The sequence below is a fragment of the Molossus molossus genome, unplaced genomic scaffold, assembly GCF_014108415.1.
Source record: "Molossus molossus isolate mMolMol1 unplaced genomic scaffold, mMolMol1.p scaffold_m16_p_9, whole genome shotgun sequence".
NCBI classification, from domain to species: Eukaryota; Metazoa; Chordata; class Mammalia; order Chiroptera; family Molossidae; genus Molossus; species Molossus molossus.
Window position 1 is genome coordinate 21069872 of NW_023425403.1, and position 25965 is coordinate 21095836.

Below are 25965 nucleotides of genomic sequence, written 5' to 3' on the forward strand. Positions count from 1 at the left end.
AGTGAAGCTGTTAATTTCCAATATTAATTAACAAGTACCAATCAACAGATTGTTCAACACTAGTTATTTTTATTGTCATGAAGCCAAAATAATGTCTAATCTGTATGTAAAAAATGTGAGTTCTCTGAAAACATGAAAGGCGAACGAGCTGAGACTGAGTACGCACAAATGGTATTGATGATGTGTCTGATTTATAAGCATTTTCAGAATAAAAATAATTACAAGATAGTTTCTATATTGAAACTGGCCTTATTTCTCATATTTATGTTGAAAATGTGGTAAAGTTTAGAAAAATTGCCTCCAGATTTAGCTTTCACTGCTGTTAGTCAGATGCATTTTCATATTTATATATTCATACATAGTGAAATCTGGGCTTATCTTTATATATAGCACTATCGAGTTTTTTTTCCAGGAAGTATATTTTACGTCCTAGTGAATTTATTTTTTCCTAATTTATGCTTTCATTTGTAGATGGATACCTTTCGTCCCCCCCCCCCTTTTTTTTTGCATCTATTTTTTAGGAATACAAATTTCTTTTATTTATAAACAAAAATATAATTTTGTTAGAAAATAGGTTGTTAATTGTCCTTTATGTTCTGTTAAAAAAAAAATCATAAAACTTGTGCAAATTAGCTCAAATTCTGTATCATTTTTATTCATGAAAAATCAATATGACTTGATGTTCCTATCAACAGTACCTAGAAGAAGGACTGTTTATACACTGATTAATATTTCCAGCTGACTTAATGAGATATGTGGAATGGATATCTGTAGTCAAAACATACTTCTCTAACCTGACTATATTTTGTTAAATTCCATTTGTAAGTTATTGGATTGGATACCTGCTTGTAATATTAGATGTTAAAACACGAGAACTTAAATTTTTATCTTAAAGCATTGACCACTTACTTTCTCCATTCTCACAATTTGTGTGGTGAATAAATGAAGAAGTTTAAATCTGTGCATAACATAATAGGTTGAATTCAACTTTTTGTGTGCTTTGGGAATCATTGTTTTGGATTTTTATAAAGATGGGTCATAATTTTGGTGATTGCTAGTATGCTCTATTCATTTTTCTTTTTTCCCATAGGCTGGTCTCATCATTTATCAAAAATTAGAAATTTTAGGTGATGATGTGCAGTTGTTTTCCATAAATAAAGGTATGTTATGATCTAAAAATAAAAGATAAAATTTGAATTGGCTCTTTTGTGAGATTTAGCTCCAAAAAGACAATCTTTACACCTGTGCAGAGTATTTAGTATTATTACATCTTCTTCAGTGCCTGCAGTTTTGACATTAGGTTAACATCTAATTGGTCAAAGATTTGGGTTTCAGGCATGTTACTTGTGGCAAAGCAGGACTTTCTGCTTTTACTTTTTATCTATGTACCCCTCATTGCAATACTACATTCTTTGACCCTCACTTTTATTCTAGATTACATTATATGTGTAAGTATATTGTGACATCTGAAGTGAAGTAACTTGACCAGGATCTCAATGAATTGTAACTAAGATTTCCATTCCTTTTTTCTTTTCTCCTTCCTTACCTCTCTCCCTCCCTTCCTGTTATTAAGTCAGAGGTGTCAACCTCACCTTTCTCGAACTTCCCTGGTGTATATATAGATGGTATCTTCAAATGACCAGTTTTGGTTTGTATTGTAAGATTATGTTTTTTTTCTTATTATTAAAGGATAAAAGATCAGAACATCAGAAAACAAAAGGATATTTGCACATTGTTTCACACTGTTAAAATATTGGCTTATTCTCAAGATGATAGCTAATAAGCACTAAATGATATAGTAGTTAAATATGTATTTGTTCATTTATTAAATATTGTTGAGTGCTTTACAATATGGGGTTACAGTAGTGAACAAGACAACCATGAATCTGTTTCCTGAGAGGAAAAACCTCCAGTTCTGTGGGAGGTATTAGATGAACAAAAAAGACAACTGCAGTGTGGGTAGATGAGTCTGTTGATGTGGGAAAACAAGGTGGCATGGTTAGCACATAGGAGAGGCAGCCAGTACATATTTGGAGGTATTAAAGAATATTTGCTGGAGAAAGTGATGATTAAGGCAAGACCTGAAATATAAGGAGGAGTTAGCTAGCTGAAAAGTGAAGAGAAAGTGTCATAGGCACAGGGGGTAATAGGTGCAAAGTTTCAGAGGTAAGAGAAATCATGGTATCTATGGGCAATTGAAAGTAGTTCATTGTGATAAACTATTGAATATGACAAGGTGAGGAATGAAGGAGAAGCAGAAAAAGAAAAGAGATAAGCCATGTTAAGGAGTTTACATATCCTCCTAAAGCTATTGAAGGTTTTAAACTCCGGAGTGACATGACTTATGTTAAGTAATAACTTGGACTGTAGAGCAGAAAATGGATTGTAGGAGAGCAAGGGTCACAGTGGGAAGAAGACCTATTAAGAGGGTATGCCAGTAATCCAAGTGAGAGGTGATGGTGACCTGACTTGGTTGTGTTGAGGATGGAGAGAAGTGGATTGATTCAGAGTAGATTTAATAAAGCAGTAGACTCTACAGAATTTGATGTGATGGCGAGAGCCGAGGATCATTTCTGTGTTGGCATGAGCAACAGGGATGAAGAACACTGAGGAGGAGGCACAAGATTTGGGGATGAGGAGTCATACAGTTGATTTTAGGGATGTTAAAGGAAGGAAGCCTATGAGATAGCAAAGTGGAGGTGGCTAGTAGGTACTTAGATATGCTGTAACTCAGAGGACAGTTTGTGTTAAAAATAAAGAATTGGGAGTTGGAGATAAAGAACTGAGGCTAAGAAGCTCGAGGAACCCTTAGTTTTTAATGTTTGAGTGGAGGAGGGACACCAGAGGAGTAGCCATAGGCATACAAGGACATTTGGAGGTGTGGTGTGCAGAAGGCCAAGTGAACATGTTTTAAATAAGAGGATGTTATCAGCTATTTTAAATTCTGCTGAGAGTTTGAGAAACTGAGGACTCAGATTTAATCATTAGATTTGGCAACATGGCAATTATTTGTAACCTTTTACTACAGTAGCTTTGGTGCACTGGGTGACAAGAGTATTTCAATGAGAAAGTTGTCGTTTAGGGCATATGCTATTAAAACAGAAAAGGGTTACCCTGGCTAGTGTGGCTCAGTTGGGTGGGCATCATCCCATGCATTGAAAGGTTGCTGGTTGGATTCCTGGTCAGGGCATATGCCTGGGTTGCTGCTTGATCCCTGGTAGGGGGTGTGCAGGAGGCAGCCAGATAATGTTCTCACATCGGTGTTTCTCTATCTTTCTCTCCCTCTGTCTCTAAAAAAAACACAACACAATAAACAAACAAACAAAAAAAACAAATCAATATAAAACAACAGTAACAACAAAAAACAAAAACAGAAAAGGGTCCACAGGCTTCAGTACATGAAGGTGTGATTGCCTTAGCAAGAGTGGAGTAGTGGAATGATGTGTGTGGAAATCATTCTAATATGAATAGAGGACTAAGAAAGCAGGTGTAAACTTTTTTTTTTATAAGCTTGGTTTGGAAAGGGAATATTCATGTGATCCTATACTATATTTGTTGAGTGTATATTATGGTTCAGGCCCTGTTCCGGTTGCTGGGAAAATTCACTGAATGACATAGTCTAAGCCCCTTCACTTCATTTGACCTGAGTGAGAGGGAATGAGCCACATGGATATCCGAGGGCAGGACACAGCAGGCATAGAGGAAAGAAACAGCAAAGCTTCTTTTGCTTGACTTGTGTGAGGAACATTGAGTATAACCGAAGTGAAATGGGTGAGGTGAGAGTAGTAGGAAAGGAGGCTAGAAAAGGAACTTGAGCCAGATAGATCATTTAGGGCCTTATAGGCTATAACTATGAGTTCATATTTCATTAATTAAAATAAATACAATGATGAGTGATCGGAAAAGCCTTGCAGGATTTGGAGCAGGAGAATGACATGATTAAATTTTTATTTTAAAAGGATTTTTTTTGGCTGCTATAAGAAGACAACTATTTATGCAGGGAAGTCAGGAGGCTATTGTAATAGTCTAGACAGACATAGTAATTGTTTGGATTAGGCTGGTAGCAATAGAGATGAGGAGTGGTAGATTCTGTATATATTTTGAAGGTATATATTGTGAAGGATTTGGTGATGAATTATCCATAAAGGGTGAGATGTCTGTCTAGTCTGAGAGAACAGTCAAGATATTTTGGTTGGATTAAGTGAGTGAATGGAGGGATAAGTTAGTGGAAAGATTATGGGAAAGAGTAGGTTTTGGTGAGAAAAATCTAGATTTAAGTTTTGGACATGCTAACTTTTAATGCTTATTAATATCTAAGAAGATATCTTAGTTGGAAATGTGATTCTGTAGTTAGGGAAGAGGTTGACGTTGGAGATGTAACTTTGGGAACTGGGTGAGATCAACTGTGGAGTCAGTGGAGCAGAGAGCAGAAGAGGCCCCAGTGCTGACATCAAGGGCACACGCGTATCGAGGCAAATGACAGCACAGCAAAGAGGCCTGAGAGGGTTGACAGTGGTGATGGTGAAGCAAGTACAGGAGGTGTGGTGTTCAAAGCTAAGTGAAGAAAATAGTTTAACTAGGAGGAGTTTATCAACAGTTTTAAATACCTTGGAGAGTTTGCATGAGATGAAGAACTAGAAGCAACAATTCAACTTGACAGTGGGAAGCCACTGGTGACCTTTCCAAAAGCAGCTGAGCTGTACTGGTGGGGGTGAACGCTCACTTAGAGTCAGTTTAGGAGAAAATTTGAGACAGAGGGTATGGACAATTCTTTCAAGAAACTTTGCTGTAAATGTGAGTAGTGATAATAATACAGACTAACTGGAAGATTGGGGGTGGGAAGATGAGTTAGTTCTCTTCTTGTTTCTATTTTCTTAGTGAAATAAGAGGTGATTTGTTCCCTGAGTAAAAAGAGAGACAAGCTGACATTGGAGGCTGGAAAGAGGAAAGAGGTATGAAATAGTCATCTTGAGAGTGGGAAAGTGGGAAATGGAAAATGATTAACAATTGTTACTGAAGGTGCCAGATCTGTGTCATGAATTTAAAGCCAAGTGAGGTGAGTCCTCATAGTTTGTTTTGTTTTCAACTATATTCAGCTGCATGGGTCCAGCATCAAGCAGGTAAAAAAGCTGGGTTTAATTAGAGTAGGGGTTTAGCCAGAAAAGTACCTCAGAGGAAGATAGGAGCAAAAGATCTGAGTCCATACAAGCAAATGATTACTGTAATATGAGTAAGCAAGGGAAAGTAAGAGAAAATGAAGAGTGGGGATGGGAAGGTTAATGGGTAAGGAAAAGGCGGAGCCAATGGAATTGGTTCTGAAAGTGTGAAAGAACTGTTGTATTGGGGAAATCATGTTTCAAAGAAAGAGCATGCTGGTGTTCAGAAGGTGGAATGCTTACAATTAGAGTTTGGAAGTGGTTGACTTCATTGGAAGTCAGGGGTATGAGTGTGGGAATGGGTGGCTGAGGTCAGTTGAGGAAAAGATTGTTGGAAATAGAGGAATCATGGAATTGAAAATGCCCCACATTTAGGTGGAGCATCTCTGTGAATGTTGAAATCACTAGGAATTATCACAGGAGCAGTAGTGAATGGAAGGATGGTGAACCAGGTGCTAAAATCTTCAATGGATGAGTGGATGTGAGTTTTCAGAGCATAAGATAACTGCAGCAATCAGGAATAGCAGATGTTATATTGCTCTGAGGAGCTGAACTTTTTGAAGGACAGGAGAAGTGATAATGAAGAGTAAGCTGGGGAATAGTTTGGGAAATGAGAATGGGTTTTGTGGTGTAGAAGGAGAATGATGTGCCAGACAGAATGAAGTTGAGAGTTTGGAAGATGTTCATTGATGGGAAAGGCTAGCATTTTATTTCGGTGATGACTGATAATGAGGGCAGTAAGTAATGGCTGTTGGGTAAGGCGGTGTTTTACCAAACTGTATTTAATACGCAGCCCACGTGGTATTATATACATTTCTGATTTTAAAATAGTGCAGATGGGTTCAGATTCTTATTTCTACCTTCTCTTTCTGTCTTGGTTCATAACCACTGGGTTGTAATATGTATGAATACAGATCATTTTGAATTTATTCTAAAATTTAAATAGCAAAAATTTGACGGGGAAGTAAAGTGACAAGTGATTTGGAGGTGGGATAAAGAAGTCTTTCTGTTGCAATTGAAAGAAAATGAAAATGTGAGCCTTAATACTGTTTAAATAAATAAATATCTCTGCTTTGTGGTTTGCAAATTGATATTGGCTCTTTGTTTTCCAGAGGAAGAAATACTACCTAGTGATGTGAAGAAACAATTGACTTCAATCTCTGAGGAGATGATGGATCTGGCTAAGCATCTTCCTGACACTTTTAGAAAACTGGAAAATCCCCAGAGGTTTTTTTATCATTTGTTTTTTAATCAATTCTGTTTGTTCTTATTGCATATGAGGAATTACTGTTCATTAAGGTAGACTTATATACGTTTGCTTGAATGCACACACAGACTGATATCTAAATTTGAGAAATATATCTTCCCTGTGGTTAAATTATGCATCAAAAAGTTTAAGGCTTTTCTCTGTGCTTTGCAGGATGTTTTATTAAACAAAGCAAAATAAAATTAACGAGTCCATGTGAAGGAAAATATTTAAGATTCAAAGTTGTCTTTTTCTTTGTGTTTTTGGATATCTTTCTTTCTTTCTTTTTTTTTTTTCTTTGTTGTTGTTGTTCAGATAGAGTGGGAGGGAGAGAGAGGAAGAGAGAGGAGAGAGAGAAACATCGTGAAAGGTACACATCGAGTGGCCGCCACCCGCATGACCTAACCAGGGCCGGGGACAAACTGCAACTGAGATACATGCCCTTAGCGGGAACCGAACCCTGGTCTCTCTGGACCACAGGATGATGCTCTAACCGCTGAGCCAAACCAGCCAGGGCATCTTTCATTTAATTATATTTAGAGTTTTCTCACTTGAAATCTATAAATAAAAGCAACTTTATACCTAGTAGCTTCATTTTTTTTTTTTTTTTTTTTTTATCCTCACCCGAGGACATTTTTTTTTCATTTTTTGTTCAGATAGAGTAGGAGGGAGAGAGAGAGAAACATCGACGTGAAAGGGACACATCGAGTGGCTGCCACCCGCACGACCCAACCAGGGCCGGGGACAAACTGCAACCGAAGTACGTGCCCCTAGCGGGAACCGAACCCGGGTCTCTCCGTACCGCAGGCCGACGCTCTAACCACTGAGCCAAACCGGCCAGGGCGCTAGTAGCTTCATTTTTTTCTGGTTATTATTTCATTATTATATAAGACTTCTACCTAATCAGTAGACTATTAGAACAAGAGGCATTCAAATTTTAAAGATTATTTTATAGCTAATGAACTAGATAACTGGAGCTATTCGGATTAATAGACATGGGGCTACTGACTGGTGCTGTGTAGCTCACTCGATTTGGAATCAGGCCTTGACCTAGTCTTCATTGCTGAATGGCATCCTTGTTCAGTGTCTAAAAGCAGGATTGCTGCGGAACAGTGAATGGTTATAATATGGCAATATAATTTCGAGGCAAAAATACTTTATAGAAATATGAAGCAGTTAGTTAAAATGGAATTCTGACTGACAAAATGAATGTTAGTGTATTCTTTGTTGGATAAGATGTGTGGTATTTTTTGATTGAGAGATTTCAAAATATGATACAGAAATTCAGCTCTTTTTCAAAGTCATTTTTCAAAGTTATCCACCCCCTCACCCCCAGCAATTTGTTTTGGAGAATTTTGGAAAGATTTAACTCTCATGGGGAAGGGTACCAATAAAGGCATTTCTTATTCATTTAGTTCACTTTTTTCTATGCGTATTATTCATATTTTTTCACTTCTTATATTTACCCACTGATGGGAAATTCTTTATTCTACTCAGAAGAATTTGTGTCTGGTTTTGAGATTTTTGAAGATACAAAACATCATTATTTTTGAATTATAGCATAAACACTCTTAGGTGTTGCAGTTGGGACTAGTTTGATCAGTAAATTGAAAAAATGTGGTAAAATATGGGGTCATAAACATTTTCTTTTAACTTAACATATTATGTGTATGTGTTTCTAATCTTTTGTTATATATCATGGCTTTTTCATTAAATATAGACCTGATGTGTGGAGTTTTGCAGTGTTTCTTGTTTAAACATACTCTTGTGTATCATTTATAATTTTTATTTTCTTAAAAATGGAGTGAAAACTTAAAACACTTGAAGCAGTCTGAGTGTAGAGTCTTAAGATTTCTTCTCTAAACTTTTATAGTTACTCGAATTATAATCAGACAGAACTATTTTTTTAAAAATATGTTTTGATTTTTTTAGAGAGAGAGGGACAGAGAGAGAGATAGAAACATTGATGTGAGAAATATCAATCGGCTGCCTCCTGCACACCCCCTACTAGGGATCGAGCACGCAACCCTGGGCATGTGCCCTAACTGGGAATCAAACTGGGACCTGAGTCAGTCCATGGGACAGTGCTCAATCCACTGAGCTACACCACCTGGGCGAGACAGAACTATTTTTTAAAAGGAAATTTGCTATGTCTTTCCACATGTTCAACTTAGAATTCAGTGAAGTAGGTTTTTGTTTCAGTGGTCATGTATCATTGGTGTGATTTGCATTTAATTTAATTAGCATAAAAATTTTTACTGGCCTAAACATTTAGTTTTGGACCAAGCACGGCTGCACTTCATAAGCATACAAGTCAGCTGTTGAATGCAAAGGGGCATTGTTGTGTTAGAGAGTAACCTACCAGCCATAGGTATACAGTGGGCATCAGGGAATGAAGAGCAACTTTAATCCACTGTATAATTGAAAAATAGAAACAAAACAAGACAGTGTGTCCTTGAAGTGAAGGTCAGTTTAGAAAGCTTCTACTTATTCAAAAGCATTAAAACTTGTCCTTATAGTTAATGTAACTAAAGCTGAATTAACCTTTCTTACATTTTATTTTTTTTTTAGGGTTTCTATGTTATTGACGGATATTTCAGAAAATGTGCATTTATTGAGGAAGGTGCTATTTGGTTGTACCGAGACTGAACTGAGGCCCAGCATTAATTCTATCTTACCACCACTGGGCAATCCAGCTGCTGGTGAAGAACAGCTGAAACAAGATGATATGTGGGACACAACACTTGATGATTTAATTATACATGATGGAGAAAACGTGCTTGGAAATGAAGTGAAACGAGAAGATGAATTTGAAGATGGGCTAGAAGACAATAAGTTGAAAGAGAATACAGAAGGAATTTGTTTAATGTCATTAGATATTACAGAGTATGAACTCCAAGTTTTGGAACAGCAGGCTCAAGAAAATAATCCTAGTGATGTTACTCACAAATCTCCTGAGGTATTAAAGTAAAGAGAAAACAATTTTCATTCACTAGTAGGGGTTGGCACATTTTTTTTTTTTTTTTAATTCTCACCAAGGATATTTTTCCATTCATTTTCAGATACAGTGTAAGGGAGAGAGAGAGGGAGGGAGGGAGGAAGGGAGGGAGGGAAGGGAGAGAAAGAAGGAGAAACAGAAACATCTATGTGAGAGAGACACATCGATTGGTTGCCTCCCACATGACCTCGACCAGGGCAGGGGACTGAACTTCAACTGAGGTATGTGCCCTGGACCAGAATGGAACCTGAGACTCTGGTCTGCGGGCTGACGCTCTAACTGCTGAGCCAAACCGGCCAGGGCAGGGTTGGCAAATTTTTTATGTAAAAGGGCACGTAGTAAATATTTTCTTTTTAGATTACACAGTCTCTGTTGTAACTACTCAGTTCTGCCAATTTAGCGTGAACGCAGCTATTGACAAATGTAAACAAATGAGCTTGTCTGTGTTTCAATAAAACTTTATTTACAAAAGGAAAAAGTGGGCTGGATTTGGCTTGTGAGCTATAGTTAGCTACTTCTGACTTAGTATAATAAGCAGCATCATAAAGTTTTGTAGTGGAAAGATTTTATAGTGTCCATACACATTTATTGAAATTTGCTATTTTAGAATTTCCTCTGCCTTTTACTTAGTACATATCTCTGCTGTTTTTGGATTCCCTACAAATCTAATAGTGTTTACTCTTCCAAACTTGAGTTTTGAGGGTAGTTTTATTTCCTCATACAGATTCTCTTGCTATTGTGAGAGGGTTTCTAATAAACTGATGTATTTGCTTGTCACTAACCTTTACTGTCATCTGGAGAGTCATTAATCTATTTTTTTTTCTTAATAGATTATCATTAAACATTCTGTATTCTCTTTCAACTTCATGTTTAGATTCCTAATTAGTATATTCTGATTAGATTAATTTGTGAGCCTTTGTTTATCTCCTGGATAAATTAAGCTTGTTTTTTAAATAGCGAGGTTGTATTAGAGGAATCATTATATTTCTTTTATTTTAAAGACAGATCATAAAAAGAGACATCATGTAGCCTTATTGTTTTATCTCATTCATTTCTCATTGGTTTAAAAATTTTCCTATGATTCCCCCATTCAGTAGAATTTCATAATTTTCTTTTACAATAACGAATTGTTTTAAGCTTTTAAAAATTAGAATTAAAAGTCATTTAATAGGGTTATTTCCCCATGAGTTTTCTAATGGCAATCAAAATATCAGTAGTTGAAGAATTCTCTATATTTTGGTTACTATATTAGTAATCACGTCTATCGGTTTAAAAATGCATTTTGTTTTAAAATTATTCTCATACCAATCATTTATAAAACAGATTCCCTTTTTGGGAAATACCTTTTGCTAACATCTGTTACCCTTTAATTTTTTAGAAATTTCATATTATGTGTATACTTTAAAATGATGTTTCATATAGTGGTACAGAATTATGATCAGGATTTCGTGATCTGGCCAATATAATTTACTCTAATTATTGCCATTTTTTATTGTGCAATAATTATTAGCATTTTTTCTTTATCCATGAAAGACCCTATTTAAAATGTAAAATAGTTTTTCTCTCCTTGTATAAAACTTATTTTAAAATCTTAATATTTTCAGGTTAATTAAGGCTATACTTTCTTTTCCTACTTATAATTTAAAGATTAGACATTCTGGGTGGTCTTTCTTCTATATTTCTTTCTTTTTTTTTTTTAATAATTAATTTTTTATAGATGTTTCTCCTTTTTCCCCCAGACACCCTCCTCCTAGTCCCTCCCCGCCCTGGCATTGTCGTCTATGCCCATTGGGTACGCATATATGCATATAAGTTCTTTGGTTTCTATATTTCTTCTGTGCGTTTCTCTTGTTCAGAATCCCATACTACTGAACACTTGCTTCCTTGGGCTTGCCAAATTTTTGTAAAAGTTCCTCATATCTAAACATCAGCAATAGCTAAATAAATAACTTATTTGACACTTTTTTTTTTTTTTATCCTCACCCGAGGATATTTTTCCATTTTTTGTACAGATAGAGTGGGAGGGAGAGAGAGGAAGGGAGAGAGAGAGAGAAACATCGACGTGAAGGGACACCTCGAGTGGCTGCCACCCGCACGACCAACCAGGGCCGGGGACAAACTGCAACCGAAGTACGTGCCCTTAGCGGGAACCGAACCCGGGTCTCACCGGACCGCAGGCTGACGCTCTAACCGCTGAGCCAAACTGGCCAGGGCTTATTTGACACTTTTTAAAATATATGTAGATGCTATTTGTAAAATATTGATTTATTTAAAAATATAAAGGTATTTTTATAATCATAGTAGCTTTTTGATCTTTTTAAAATAAGTGTGTAGATAAGAACAACTGTTGTTCCTGGCTTTGTACAGAAATTTTCAACTTGCAAAGAGATTCTTATGCTTAAAAAAGTTTGGGGAACACAGTTTGACATTGTAATGATAGTTGAACGTGTCACTTTGTATTTTTATTTAGAGTGTGGGCTTTATTTCAAGTCTGTTTATATTATATAATTTCCAATTATATTTCTTTCTTTCTGTTTTTATTTGGTTCTTTGTTTCTGTTATCTCCTTCTTTCTTCCTCCTTACCACCCTCTTTCCTTTCTTTCTATTATTCTATCATATAAAATATAAATATATATTATGAATCTATCTATTAGACAAGAGAATATTTTGTAGAAGAGAGGTATGGAGTCAATTAACTGAAAATTAATGTTGGAAATCTTCTTTTAAAAAAGGATTTATCTTCCAATGATAATGAAGATACATCTTACATAATTGAAAGTGATGAAGATTTAGAAATGGAGATGCTTAAGGTACATTTAAAATTATGGAAATTATTTTCAGTTCTTTCCAAAGGACATTTAATTAAGTAAAATATTACTAAATCTACACTGGTCCCACCACAATGAGATTGCTATCAATTATGTAACATTAGATTTTGTTCCAGTTCATAGTAATTTATATCTTTAATATGGTCTTTGAATAATGCTTTAGTAGTAGTATACTCATTTTTACAAAACGGAAAATATGTTTTGTGTGTTCCCTTTTAGGTCAGTTTCTTTTCATCTTTTCCTGGAGTGTGGGTTGTGATTCAGCTCTCCAGTATTGAAATAGGTTTCTCTTTCTTACCATTCATTTGTATCCTCGTTTATTTGGAAGTTCCATATTTATACATTCAGTATTCTTTTTTCTTTCTTTGGTTTTATTTTCTATGAATATTATTATCTAATGTTTTAAATGGTAGAGTTTTCTCCTGTTGTCAAAATGGAATTAATATTTTGTGACTTGTTTATTTTCTACTCCTTCACCCAACCTCCAGTTTCTTTGTCAGGTCTTGTGAACCAAGGATGGATAGTGAGAATGAAAAGTCTGAATTTAGCCAAATTAACTGAAAATGAAAGTACAGAAGTTCAAAATTATGCATACTGTATTTTTATTACTCATTTTATTTTTGATACTCAGCAGTTGTAATATTACTTAAGGTGTTACTTTTGAAGAGCTTAGTAGAGTCTGCCAGTTCTTAAGTATTTAATAAATATTAGCTAGTAGCAATAATAGAACATAAATGCTAAATTATATTTCTTTATTAGTTACCATTTCTCTGAAGAATGCTGTTCAGGTAGTACATTTATAGGATACTTACACGTTTCTATAAACATATTATATATCGAACCTCTTAGAAGGCAACCTGGACACCCATGTGAGATAACTTTATTTTTAAAATGCTTTTTTAAGTATGTTTGTTAATGTGAATAAACAATCAGGAACAGAACTTTTATTTTTCTTTTCTAGGCCTGAAACGAATATACTTAAAAAATAATCTTTAAAGTCAAATTTATTAAATGGAAGTTTTAATACAAAGAGAAAACTAGAACTGTGGTTTAATGATTTTTCTTGTCACTGTAAAAAATTTTACAAATGAAATAATTTTGAAATATCCTAATAGTCTTTATTTATTTATTTTCTAATAGTCTTTAAATAGATACTCTCCATATAGGAAAGGAAATCAGATATTATCAGACAAAATAAGAACAAAAAACTTTATTTCACACTTGTAATATTTTTTCCTAAAGTTATTTGAATCTTTTTGTTATTGTTGTTTTGACAATATCAAAAACACATTTATTGTTTGTTTATAGTTTAAACCTTATGCTTACTCAAAAAGAATATGAATGATTTGTGATACAGAGGAACTCATTACAAAAGTCACCTTAAAACCTGCATGTACCATTTAGGAATTGAAAATATTCAAGTATGATGAAGAAAAAAATGTTTTAAGTTATCTAAGTTCAAAAGTTATGATAACTCTCCCTAGGGACAGTTCATTATATGCTATTAATGACCTCTGTTTATGCCGAAAGTATCCCATCTTTGGCTTTATGCCTTAGACACCATTTCTGAACACACATTTAAACTGGAGCACACATGTTCTTTTGTGGTATTGCCCGCACATCTGCCAGCTCTGAACAAAATTGTAGGCTCTGTTAATAACACTCTTTTTGTATTTGGTGAGAAAGATACGGCGACACTGTCTGTGGTTTTGCTTTTAAAATTATTTTTAAACTTTCAGTCTTTGGAAAACATAAATAGTGGCACAGTAGATCCAATTCATTCAAAATGCACAGAAATGGAAAGAAATCTGTGTGTTCCTTCTAAAGAAGATGAAGATGAGGATGAAGCTATTGAGGAGGAAGAAGAAGATAGTGAAGGTAAGCACTGTAATATGAAATGACTCACCTCTGATACCTACTGCTGACTTTAATTTAGGGTCCAGTTTTTAAATGTTTTGGAGGTCAAGAATTTTGTGGCATATAGTTGATTAACTGCTATAAACTTGTCATTAAATCCCTTAGTGCTTTGGTCTTCATAAAGCACAACCTTATTATTTATAAAAGCAGAGTAAAAGAAGTATTGTGTCAGTTGGTGACTGTGGTAATGTGAACCTTTTCATCCTGAATTTTATATTTTGTCAAAATTATAAAAAATTATTAGTAAGGAATCATTCATTACTGATATTAAACATTATTATAAATGATATGGATACATAGTGTCTGTTTTATTACTTAAAACAAGTGGCACAATGTCAAATAGCAAAATAGACTGATTTTCATACTGTGTGCTAACTATAGCAAAGAAACCTATTATTTAAATGTAAGTAATTGCACCTATTATGGCAAACTTTGGGGTCATCTCAAGAAGTAGAACTCTAGAGCTAGATTTCATCAATGCTATAATGTGGAAGTTTAAAGTGCATTTTATAGGTGGGAAATACATGAAGATGTTAAAAAAAAGTCTCCCCCTTGCTTTCTTGTATTAAATATATGTACAATATCTCCAAATCAATTTAGTTTTCTATTAGAGTTGTTAAAGCTGAGAAGACTAATAGTGAATTTTCATTTGTTTAGAGATGAATTATCTTGATACTTTGCATTGCTCTTTCTTGGCCACTCATGAGCTCTTTAGCCTGTGTAGAAAATGAGAATCAGTTGGGTAAAGTTAACATCTCCCTTGTGCTATGCAGTTAGAATTTTGGTCAGAGATTTGGTGGAGTGATAACTAAGATGAAAATTTTATTTTATCTGTGCATTTCATTTGTGACTGTAATATAATTTCTGATTACCATTAATTGAAAGTTGGTTATATTATAAAATTTAGATTGATATATCGCTTAGTATGGTTGGGTCTAATGTTGATTTTTAGAAGTATAGCAAATTCCCAAACATCAGTTTTTTTACAGTGCTGGCAAAGTATGAACTTCAATAAAGTTCTAATCCTTAGAATTAGGTAATTATCAAGGTGTTTACCTGGAGTCATGACTGGTACCCAGAGGACAAATTAGTTGGATTTGAGAGACAGAAAATAGTAACCTTCTCTACCTATTCTTTACAAGAAGCCAATGAAATAAAACTTTTATTCCCTTTTACCATATGTACTTCTATTTTAACATAAATACCCATTTTATTTTATTTTAAGATCATTCAATACCAGGACCGAATGCAAAGCAAGTTACTTGCCTCAAGACCTACTTTGGCCATTCCAGTTTTAAGCCGTGAGTGTAATCTCAATTTTTAAAAGAAATTTTAATTTAATTTTTATTGATTTTTAGAGCAAGAGGAAGGGAAAGGGGTGGGGGGAAATGTCCATGTGAGAGCCTCTTGCACGCCCCACACTGGGGATCATGCCCTGACTGGGAATCGAACTAGCAACCTTATGGTGCACAGGACAACACCCAACCAGCTGAGCCACACCGGCCAGGGCTATAATCTCGATTAATTAAATTGCATATTTACTATTTTGTTCACAAGAGTAAAAAGGCAAATTATCCATCCATTTTTCAATAACAGCACAACTTTACTATGGTTTATGTATGCAACACTATTTCCTATAAGTGACCACAAAGTTAGTTTGAAGTAATATTTATATAAAATTCATGTCTGTAAATTATTTATTTACTTATTTTTTAAATCCTCACCCAAGGCTATTTTTCTGTTTTTCTTCTGATAGAGTAGGAGGGAGGGAGAGAGAGAGAAACATTGAAGTGAGAGGGGCGCATCAACTGGTTACCTCCCATACAACCTGACCAGGGCCGAGGACGAATTGCCTGCGAGGTACAAGGTACATGCCCTTGACCGGAATCAAACCCAAGACTCATTGGTCCGTAGGCCAACGCTCTAACCATTGAGCCAAACCAGCCAGGACTGTAAATTATTTTTATAAGCAAGGAAAATGATTTTCCTTTCATAGAGTTCTGGGTAGAAACTAGTTTAAAGACCCTAGTAAGTGAATCTTAATTTAATTCTGACTTGTTTTTCATTAAATATCTGTGTGCCCATTTTGTGCATCTTATTGTCCAAAACATGCTGATCTAACAGAAATTCATAAGACAACAGTTTGAAGAATGGTGATAATCTTACCATTGTTAATATATTTAAATATATTTACATTGAAGGGTGTGCATTTACAAGTATTAATATGAGATGAGGAACAAATAAATTTGACTAAAACTAGTAATAAATGTAGATATCTAGATTTGATTTTTTCTCTTCTGGGAATTTAAAATTTGATCCATGGAAAAATTAAATATTGTTCCTTTTGATCTTAAAATATTAAAAAAATATTTAACTATGTCCTACATGTAGAAAAATGCATATAAATGTACAGATCAGTGAGTTTTCACAAATTAGGTACCCTGTATAACCACTACTCAGATAAGGAAGAATAAGTTGTTATCAGCACACCAGAAGATCAGCTTTCCAATTGATTTTCTTTCCCTCAATATTTTGAAGATATACAGTAAAGTTGGGAGAATTTTTTTACTGTGAATACCTGTATAGTCAACATTTTACTATACTTGTTTTATCACATCCATTGATCATCTCTCTACCCATTCCTTAATCCATCCAGTTTTTAAAAATGTATCTCATGGTCACCTCACACCTGTCAGAATGGCTGCCATCAAGAAATCATCAAAAAAGTGCTGGCAAGGGTGTGGAGAAAAAGGGACTCTAGTACACTGCTGGTGAGAATGCAGACTGTTGCAGCCACTGTAGAAAACACTATGGTGTTACCTCAAAAGGTTAAAAATTGATCTGCCATTTGACCCAGTGATCCCACTTCTAGGAATATACCCTAAGAAGCCTGGAACACCAATCAGAAAGAATATATGTACCCCTATGTTCATAGCAGCACTATTTACATTTGCTAAACTCTGGAAACAGCCCAAGTGTCCATCAGTAGATGAGTGAACAAAAAAGCTGTGGTACATATATACAATGGAATACTATGCAGCTGTAAGAAAGAAAGGACTCCTATCCTTTGAGACGACATGGAGGGACCTGGAGAGTATTATCCTAAGCAAAACAAGCCAATCAGAGAAAGACAAATATCACATGATCTCACTTATTTGTGGAATATAATGAACAAAACAAACTAAGGAAGAAAATAGAAACATAGAAGTAGGGTACAGACTGACAAACCTCAGAATGGAGGGAGGGAGACAGAAACCACAGGACTTATATGCATGTGTGTGTAACCAATGGACATAGACAACAATGCTGGGGACGGGGCAGGTGTTGGGAGGTGGGCTCGGGAGGAGGGTGTCAATGACAGAAAAAGGAGAAACATCTGTAACAAAAATAAATTAATAAAAAAATAAAAAATAAAAATAAAATGTATCTCATGGTAAATGTGGATATCATTACACTGTCCCCTAAGTACTTCAGCATATAAATCATTAACTATAATTAAATATTTATTTATTTATTATTCTTTTGATGTGAAATTTTCATAACAAGAAAATGGTTAAACCTTAAGTGTATGTACATACACAAATCGTAAGTGCACATGTATGCATCCAAGTAACCTAAATTTAAAGTTCTAGGGCTCACTCATTTTTATATTGAGGCTCAAAAATGTAAAAGAAATTCTGTTAGAGGACATGGGAAAATTAAATGGGTTTCAACCTATCTCTTGGGTTTCTTGTTAGTAAAACAAAACAGCCTTGTACTGGACGGTTTTTCTCAGTGGTTAGAGTGTCGGCTTGAAAAACGAAGGGTCTTGGGTTTGATTCCTGGTCAAGGGCTTGTACCTGGGTTGTGGGTTTGATCCCTAACTGGGGTCCTGCTGAAATGTTTCTTTCTCACTCCCCCTCTCTCCTTTCCACTCTGTCTAAACATTAATGGAAAGATGTCCTTGGATGAGGATTAACAAACAAAGAAAACCCCCAAACAGCCTTTTGTGTTTTCACTCTCCAGGGTTCAGTGGAAAGTGATTCATTCTGTATTGGAAGAAAGAAGAGATAATGTTGTTGTCATGGCAACTGGTAAGTTGTACTTAAGCAAATAACCTACTCCTTTAAAAAAATAAAACTTAAAGGTTTTTAACTGCGTAATCTTTTATTAAACTCTCAAAATACAAATACAGTAGTCTTCCCTTATCCATGGTTTATTTTCTGTGGTTTCAGTTACCTATTGTCAGTTATCTATGGCCCGAAAATATTACATGGAAAATTCCAGAAATAAACAATTCATAAGTAAAATACTCACCATTCTGAGTAGCACAATGAATTGTCTCAGCAGTCCCACTCTGTCCTGTCCAGGACATGAATCACCTCTTTGTCCAGTGTATCCACAATGTCCGTTAGTCATTTAGTAGCCACCTCTGTTACCAGATGTGCTGCCACGGTATTGCAGTGCTTGTGTTCCAGGTAATCTTTATTGTACTTAATAATGGCTCCAAAGCACAAGAGTAGTGATATTGGCCAGTAGTGATGTGCCAGAGAGAAGCTGTAAATTGCTGCCTTTAAGTGAAAAGGTGAGTACAGTACAGTAAGATATTTTGAGAGATTACATTCACATAACTTTTAATACAGTATATTGTTATGGTTCTGCTTTATTATTTGTTATTGTTAAAATCTTACTGTCCCTGATTTATAAATTAAATTTTATCATAGGTGTGAATGTATAAGAAAAAAGATTGTACGTATTGGGCTTGGTACTGTCCATGGTTTTAGGCATTCCCTGGAGGTCTTGGAACATACCCGCCATGGTTAATGGGGACAACTGTACAAATACCAATGACGTAAAATATAGAAGAGAGTGAACTGAGAGTAGATGTTTACATTTATGCATGAATTAGCTCTTATGAAGATAGCATATTAATAAGTGATCATCTCATTCAGGTGCACTGTAAAAAGAAATCAAAGTACCAAGGCTTTATTTGATTTCAATGAGTATATTATTTTTATTTTAAGGCTATGGAAAGAGTTTGTGCTTCCAGTATCCACCTGTTTATGTAGGCGGGATTGGCCTTGTCATCTCTCCTCTTATTTCTTTGATGGAAGACCAAGTGCTCCAGCTCGGGTGAGGAATATTTTCATTGTCACGTTATTACCTTTTTCTTCTCTCCTGGGAAGGAAGCATCTGATCTCTCATGTATTTTAAAATCTAGTTTCCAGTAACACATTTCTGTAAGTGTTGCTTTATTTTTATAAGTAATAAATTACATGTTAGTGGAAGAACTTACCTGCTTTCTTAAGTTCTTGTAATTCAAGGCCACCAGTTGGCCCTAATAAAATTTGTTTTAAAGCAAATTTTATGCCAGTTTAAATTGAACTTCTCAATATTCTGTTCTTTCAGTTACGCTTGCTCTTTAGCTCAGTATGAAGTGTATACATGGAAATCTGTATTTTAGTTATGAAAAAATTTTAAACATCTTTAACTCGAGTTTGTAATCTTTTTGGAAAAAAAACACAAAACCCTCCTTAATTAACATCCTGCCTTCTAATATGGCCCTTGAAGGAATTTGTGTATCAAATTAGTTGAGTTACAAAAAGAATGAGGATTGCAAAGAAGAGGAATGTATTTTTTAAAGAATATTTTTTTATTCTTTCTCATCTAAGAATGAAATTGATATGCAGTGTGTACATGGCTCCAGAATGTATGTTTTTTTTTTTCTTTCAGAATGTCCAACATTTCAGCTTGTTTTCTGGGATCAGCACAGTCACAGAATGTTCTAACGGATATTAAGTTGTGAGTAATTTATATGATTTCTGATTAGGTTTCTATGATGTGTGAGAGAATTTTGTACACAAAAAAATTTTATCTAATGCATGAACAAAATGTTCATGATTTTAAAATATTCTTTCATTTTATAGTGCATTTACAAAACTGTTAATTCAAACTGAAAGAAATCTATTATTTCCAGTTCTCTACTGTAATGTTAACATTATAATCATAGGATTGCAAAATTTTGGTTTTGGAAGAGAACTTGGAGAGTATCTAGTTTTGCTCCACTTTACAGGTGAGGAAACTGAGGCTCAAAGTAATTTGCCCAAAATCACTCAGTGATTTAACAGCTGAGCAGGGACTAGATTCTAGATCTTTTGCCCCACTAATCTCATGATGACATAATTCCTTACTAGAATAAAATTGTCAGTCACACACAGAAATATGTGTATATGTATTAATACCTGTATATATAACTACACAAACATACACACATGTATGTACCAAGTACTGATAAATGCATATAAATATGTAACTCAAACACCTATCAAGATATACAATATTACTGTCACTCAGAAAATTCCTGTATGATCTTTCCCAGTTTATTCTTTTATCCTTCATCCTAAAGCAAACCACTATTCTAATTGTTTCTACCATACTTTTTCTTTTTCTTTATTGATTTTAGAGAGAGAGGGGAGGGGGGAGAGAGAGAGAGAGAGAATGAACATTCATGAGAGAGAACACCTGGGCATGTGCCCTAACTGGGAATCAAGCCCACAATCTTTTGGTGTACAGGACAATGTTCCAGCCAACTGAGCCACCTGGCCTGGCCAGAATGGTATTTTATTGTATGAAAATACCACAGTTTGTCTTTCATTCCTTATTGATGGACACCTAAGCTATTACTAAGAAAGTTGCTATGAATATCCCTTTAAAATATTTTTTTGAACATGGTTTCTTTTTTTCTAAATATTTTTTTAAAATATGTTTTTATTGATATTTTTAAAGAGAGATAGAAACATCACTTTGAAAGAGAAACATCAATCACCTGCCTCCTGCATGCCCCCTACTGGATACTGAGCCTGCAACCCAGGCATGTGCCCTGACCAGGAATCGAACTGGGACCTCTCAGTCCATGGGATGCCACTCAATCCACTGAGCCACACTGGCCAGGCTCTAAATGTTTTTGATCGTGTTTTTTTTTTTTAATCCTCACCCGAGGATATTTTCCCATTTATCTCAGATAGAGTGGGAGGGAGGGAGAGAGAGGGAGAGAGAAAGAAAGAGAAAGAGAGAGAGAAAGAGAAATATCAAAGTGAGAGAGATACATCACCTGGACGCCTCCTGCACAACCTGACCAGGGCCAGGGATGAACCACAACTGAGGTATGTACCCTTGACTAGAATCGAACCCGAGACTCTTTGGTCCGTGGGCTGACGCTCCAAATGCTGAGCCAAACCAGCCAGGGCTTTTTTTTTTCTCCCTAAAATTATATATAAATAGAATCAATCATACAATATGTGCTCCTTTTTTGTTTGGTTTAAATCACAAAGCATAATTATTTGAGATTCGTTATGTTGTTACATGTATCGATAGTTCATTCCTTTTTAATTGCTGAATAGATTACATCATATGGATATGTCACAGTTGTTTATTCACCTGTTGATAGGTGTTTGGATTGTTTCCATTTTGGGGCTGTTACAAATAAAACTGCTATGAGCAGTTGTATACTAGTCTTTGTATAGACAAATGCTTTGATTTCATTGGTGTAAACCAAGGAGTGGAATGACTGGATCACGTGGTAGATAAATAAGTTTAATTTCTTAATTGAGGTAAATTTATGTAATTTAATATTCATAATTTTAACCATTTTTAAAAGGTACAGTTCAGTGGCTTATAGTGTATTCAGAATATTATGCAACAGTTTCTACTATCTAATTCCAGAACATTTTCATCAATCTCCCCAAACCTCCATATCCATTAGGCAGTCACTCCCCATTGTCCCTTCCTCCACCCCCTTCCAACAACTAATATAGTTTCTGTCGCCATGATTTGCCTATTCTGGACATTTCATATAAATGGGCTCATACAATATGTGACTTTTTTTTTTTTTTAATCCTCACCCGAGGACATTTTTCCATTTTTTGTTCAGGTAGAGTGGGAGGGAGAGAGAGGAACAGAGAGAGAGAGAGAGAAACATCGATGTGAAAGGGACACATCGAGTGGCTGCCACCCGCACAACCGACCAGGGCCGGGGACAAACTGCAACCGAGGTACGCGCCCTTAGCGGGAACCGAACCCGGTTCTCTCAGGACTGCAGGCCGACGCTCTAACCACTGAACCAAACCGGCCAGGGCCAATATGTGACTTTTGGTGTCTGGCTTCTTTCACTTAGCAGAATGTTATCAGTAGTTCACTTTTTTTTAGTGGATGCATAATCCCTTTCATGGACATACCATATTTTACTTATCCTTTCATGAAGGATGGACATTTAGGTTGTTTCCACTTTTTGACTGTTATGAATAATAGTACTTTGAACATTTATGTACAAGTTTTTAAATGAACATGTATTTTCAGTACTTTTGTGTATAAGCTTAGAGGAATCACCGGACCATACCATGATTCTATGTTTGCTTTTTAAGAAACTTCCAGGCATTTTGAGAGTAGTTTTTATTTTTTTATCTATAGCCTCCGTGTGTCTTATTCTTTTCTCTGAGGAGATAAGCATTCTCAGCTTTTTTAGTCACAAAATAGAAGATTACTTTGCAACTCCTTTATTTATTTATCCTCACCCGAGGATATTTTTCCATTGATTTTTAGACAGAGTGGAAGTAGGCGGGGGACTTCGATGTGAGAGAGGCACATAGACTGGTTGCCTCCCTCACAACCCCGAATAGGGTTGGGGATTGAACCTGCAACCCAGGTGCGTGCCCTTGACTAGGAATTGAACCTGCAAACTTTTGGTCTGAGGGCTAACTCTCTAACTGCTGAGCCAAACTAGCCAGGACTGCAAATACTTTTTTTACGTTACAGGTCTCTCCACTTGCAGAGACTGACTAGTTGTTTCTTGATCAGATCCTCAAATTCTAGGACAGAGACTAATTGACTTGATTTTGATACAGTGTCTAACCCTGGCTCAAGAAAATAGAGGCAGGAGAACAGAATACATAGGTCAGTATAGTTCAACTGGTTGAGCATTGTCCTGTGCACTGGGGGGTCGTTGGTTTGATTCCTGGTCAGGGTACATGCCTGGGTTTTGGGCTGGATCCCAGTGGGGGGCCTGTGGGAGGCAGCTGATCTATGTTTCTCTCTCAGATCGATGTTTCTCTCTCTCTCTCTCTCTCTCTCCCCCCCTTCTCTTTCTTCCTCTCTTTCTAAAATCATTTAAAAAGATATACATTTAAAAAATACATAGGAGAAACATGGATGTTGTGGATGTAATCATGGGGAGGGGCCAGGAGTATGATAATGAGTTGTAGTTCTCCAAGAAGGAGGGTGGTATGTGGGTGGATAGCTAACACATGAAATGTTTACTATAGGCTTGATCATTTAACTCAAGCATTGTAATTTTGTGGCTAGACTACTAGAAACCAGAACCAAGCTTCTACTGTCATCTAAAAGCTGAGTACTCCCTGTCAGGCATTGCCAGTTTTTATGTTGATGGGTTGAAATTAAATCAAAGAACAATGTGTGTGTGTGTGTATAATATTCATTTAGTTTTTAGTAACAAGCATAATGTAGTATTTAAAAATTTATCAGTTATTATGGTTTTAAGATGTAAATCATTAGGTTGTTTTCTTTTTTTTGGGGGGGATACGTGTCCCTAGAGGGAATTGAACTTGCAACTCTCTGGTCCACTGGCCCATGTTCCAAGTGCTGAGCCAAACCGGCCAGGGCCATTAGGTTGTTTTCTTTATTGTAGTATGTTTCTTGTCCTGTTTTTCCTTTGATTGTTGTTTGTTTTTATAGAGGCAAATACCGGATTGTGTACTTAACTCCAGAATTCTGTTCAGGCAACTTGCACCTACTTCAGCAACTTGAGACTGATATTGGTAAGTGATACAATAGGATTCTAATAAGTATTTATTATATTGAGTTATCCTTTAAAGTTAAACTTATGGATGGATATTGGATTTTACTTCTGTTAAAGTTTATTTCAAACATGAATTCTTCCAGGAAATCTCTGACTCTCCAACTTGGTGTCTCTCCTGTCTTATCCCATAGAATCCTGTAATTTCTTCTGCCATAGAAATTAGGCTCCTGTATTATAATTACCTGTTTATATATGTTGTCTTCTATACTACAAACTTTTTTGGGGAAAATACCATTCTTATTTATTTATATTTCTCTAGTGTAATGCTGGGCACATAGTAGGCATTTAAATGTATTGTTGAATGAGTGTTGAATCTTAGACTCTATGAAATGATAATTTTCCTTTTTCATATATTTTGAATGTAAATTAAATCAACATAGTGGTTCTCTATCCTTGTTATTCAAGAGAATACCTTTTAAATTTTTGAAAAATGTAGGATCCTTCAACCTTGAAAAATCTGATTTAATGCCTGGGCTGGGGCCCTGGCATCTGTAGTTTTTCATGGGTAATTTTGACATGTAATCAGGGTTGGAAACCATAGTACCTTTGATTATTTGCCATCAGTGAGTATGATTAATTTTAAAAATAAGGTAATAAGTTAGAACTTTCCCCCTAGATAATTTAAATATAGAGCCAAAAGCTGATGCCATTTCTTTTTTATACCCCAAAAAATGTTGTCTGTTTTTTTTCCTTCTTGATGATTAAGCTCAGCTATCCAAGAGTTGCTATCAAGGATCTATTTCAAATGCACATATTTCAAACATTCAGTTGAACCAACCAATATTTGTTTTCTAATATTATATACTCTTATCTAATTATGTATTAAAATAATTTTACATAGGCAAAGTTTTAACATTGCGATATCTCATTTAATGGTTATTTACATATAACTCTAGGAAAGCAATTAACAATTTTTCCAATGCTATAATGAAAACAAATTTGTGTCTTTTTTGTATGTGTTAAACACCAACAAAAGAATGAGGGCAGGAATTGACATTTGATTAAATATATTGTCAAAGAGTGCATCCATTAGCTGTTAAACTCCCTTATGGGAATATTATATTTTTGCATTTAATGGGAAACAAATTTGGTGTGTCTCTTGTTAAATTGTGTGGAGGTCTTGTGAGTATTTACTTTAGATTAAGCCTAACTACCTTAGAGACATGAATTACCTGGTTTTACTGTAAAAGCTAGGGTCATGTTCATAGTGGTCTGGATGTGTTTTGTTCTGTTTTAACATTTTCTTTGTTTTTGTGATGGAGTTACTGATTTGCTTAGGTCTGCATTTATGATAGAGTTAACAATTAGCTTAAATCTGTACTTTGATCCTTTGACAGTTCTGATTCTCTATTTTTATTTTTTGTAATGGATTAAATTAAGAACACTGCAAACATTACAACAAAATGCTTTGCACATAATAGATGAAAATCTTCTTTTTGGTTGACTCTCAATGTTGAACAAAAGGGGATACATTCTAAATATTTTTCTTTGGGTTTTGTTTGCCGGAAATTGTAAAATGCCTGCAAAAGTGAATATACTCAGGATTTTATTTGTACAGTAGTCTGACATTTAGCTAATCAGATTTTTAGTTTTTATGATAAATGTTACATTATTTAAATAGCATGGATTTATAAAAGAAGCAGGAAACATAATTTATATGGAGGCTCCTTAAAACCAAACACTTGTAATTGTCTTTTAACTTTGGAAACAAAACTTGAGTGACAGATATGCCAAAATGAAATATGTACAGGACCTGCTCAGACACTTGGACTTGCACATTTAAGGTGAAAGTGGCAAAAACTTGCCTAAACTCATTGTGAGGGACAAAATTCAGCTTCATTAAAAGATAGTTAGTCAAACCTATAATTCAAAAAAAAAAAAAAATTGATTTCAGAGAGAGGAAGAGAGGGAGAACGAGAGAGAGAAAAAGAAAGAGACAATGCTCCAACCAACTGAGCCACGCTGGCCA

At 35.2% G+C, this 25965-nt stretch overlaps 1 protein-coding gene across 12 annotated transcripts in view; it reads left to right on the plus strand.

Moving 5' to 3' along the window:
- WRN (WRN RecQ like helicase) overlaps window positions 1-25965 on the plus strand; it is a 131069-nt gene that overhangs the window by 34219 nt on the left and 70885 nt on the right. For 11 of the 12 annotated variants that reach the window (XM_036249937.1, XM_036249938.1, XM_036249940.1 and 8 more), the window contains 10 exons: window positions 1091-1160; window positions 6269-6383; window positions 8974-9361; window positions 12134-12211; window positions 13969-14107; window positions 15372-15447; window positions 18152-18219; window positions 19150-19258; window positions 19859-19927; window positions 23873-23955. In XM_036249937.1, the coding sequence (XP_036105830.1) occupies window positions 1091-1160; window positions 6269-6383; window positions 8974-9361; window positions 12134-12211; window positions 13969-14107; window positions 15372-15447; window positions 18152-18219; window positions 19150-19258; window positions 19859-19927; window positions 23873-23955 (1195 nt within the window). Of the gene's footprint in view, window positions 1-1090; window positions 1161-4893; window positions 4953-6268; window positions 6384-8973; window positions 9362-12133; window positions 12212-13968; window positions 14108-15371; window positions 15448-18151; window positions 18220-19149; window positions 19259-19858; window positions 19928-23872; window positions 23956-25965 lie in introns of those variants that run through there. The other variant, XM_036249946.1, reaches the window with a different exon arrangement.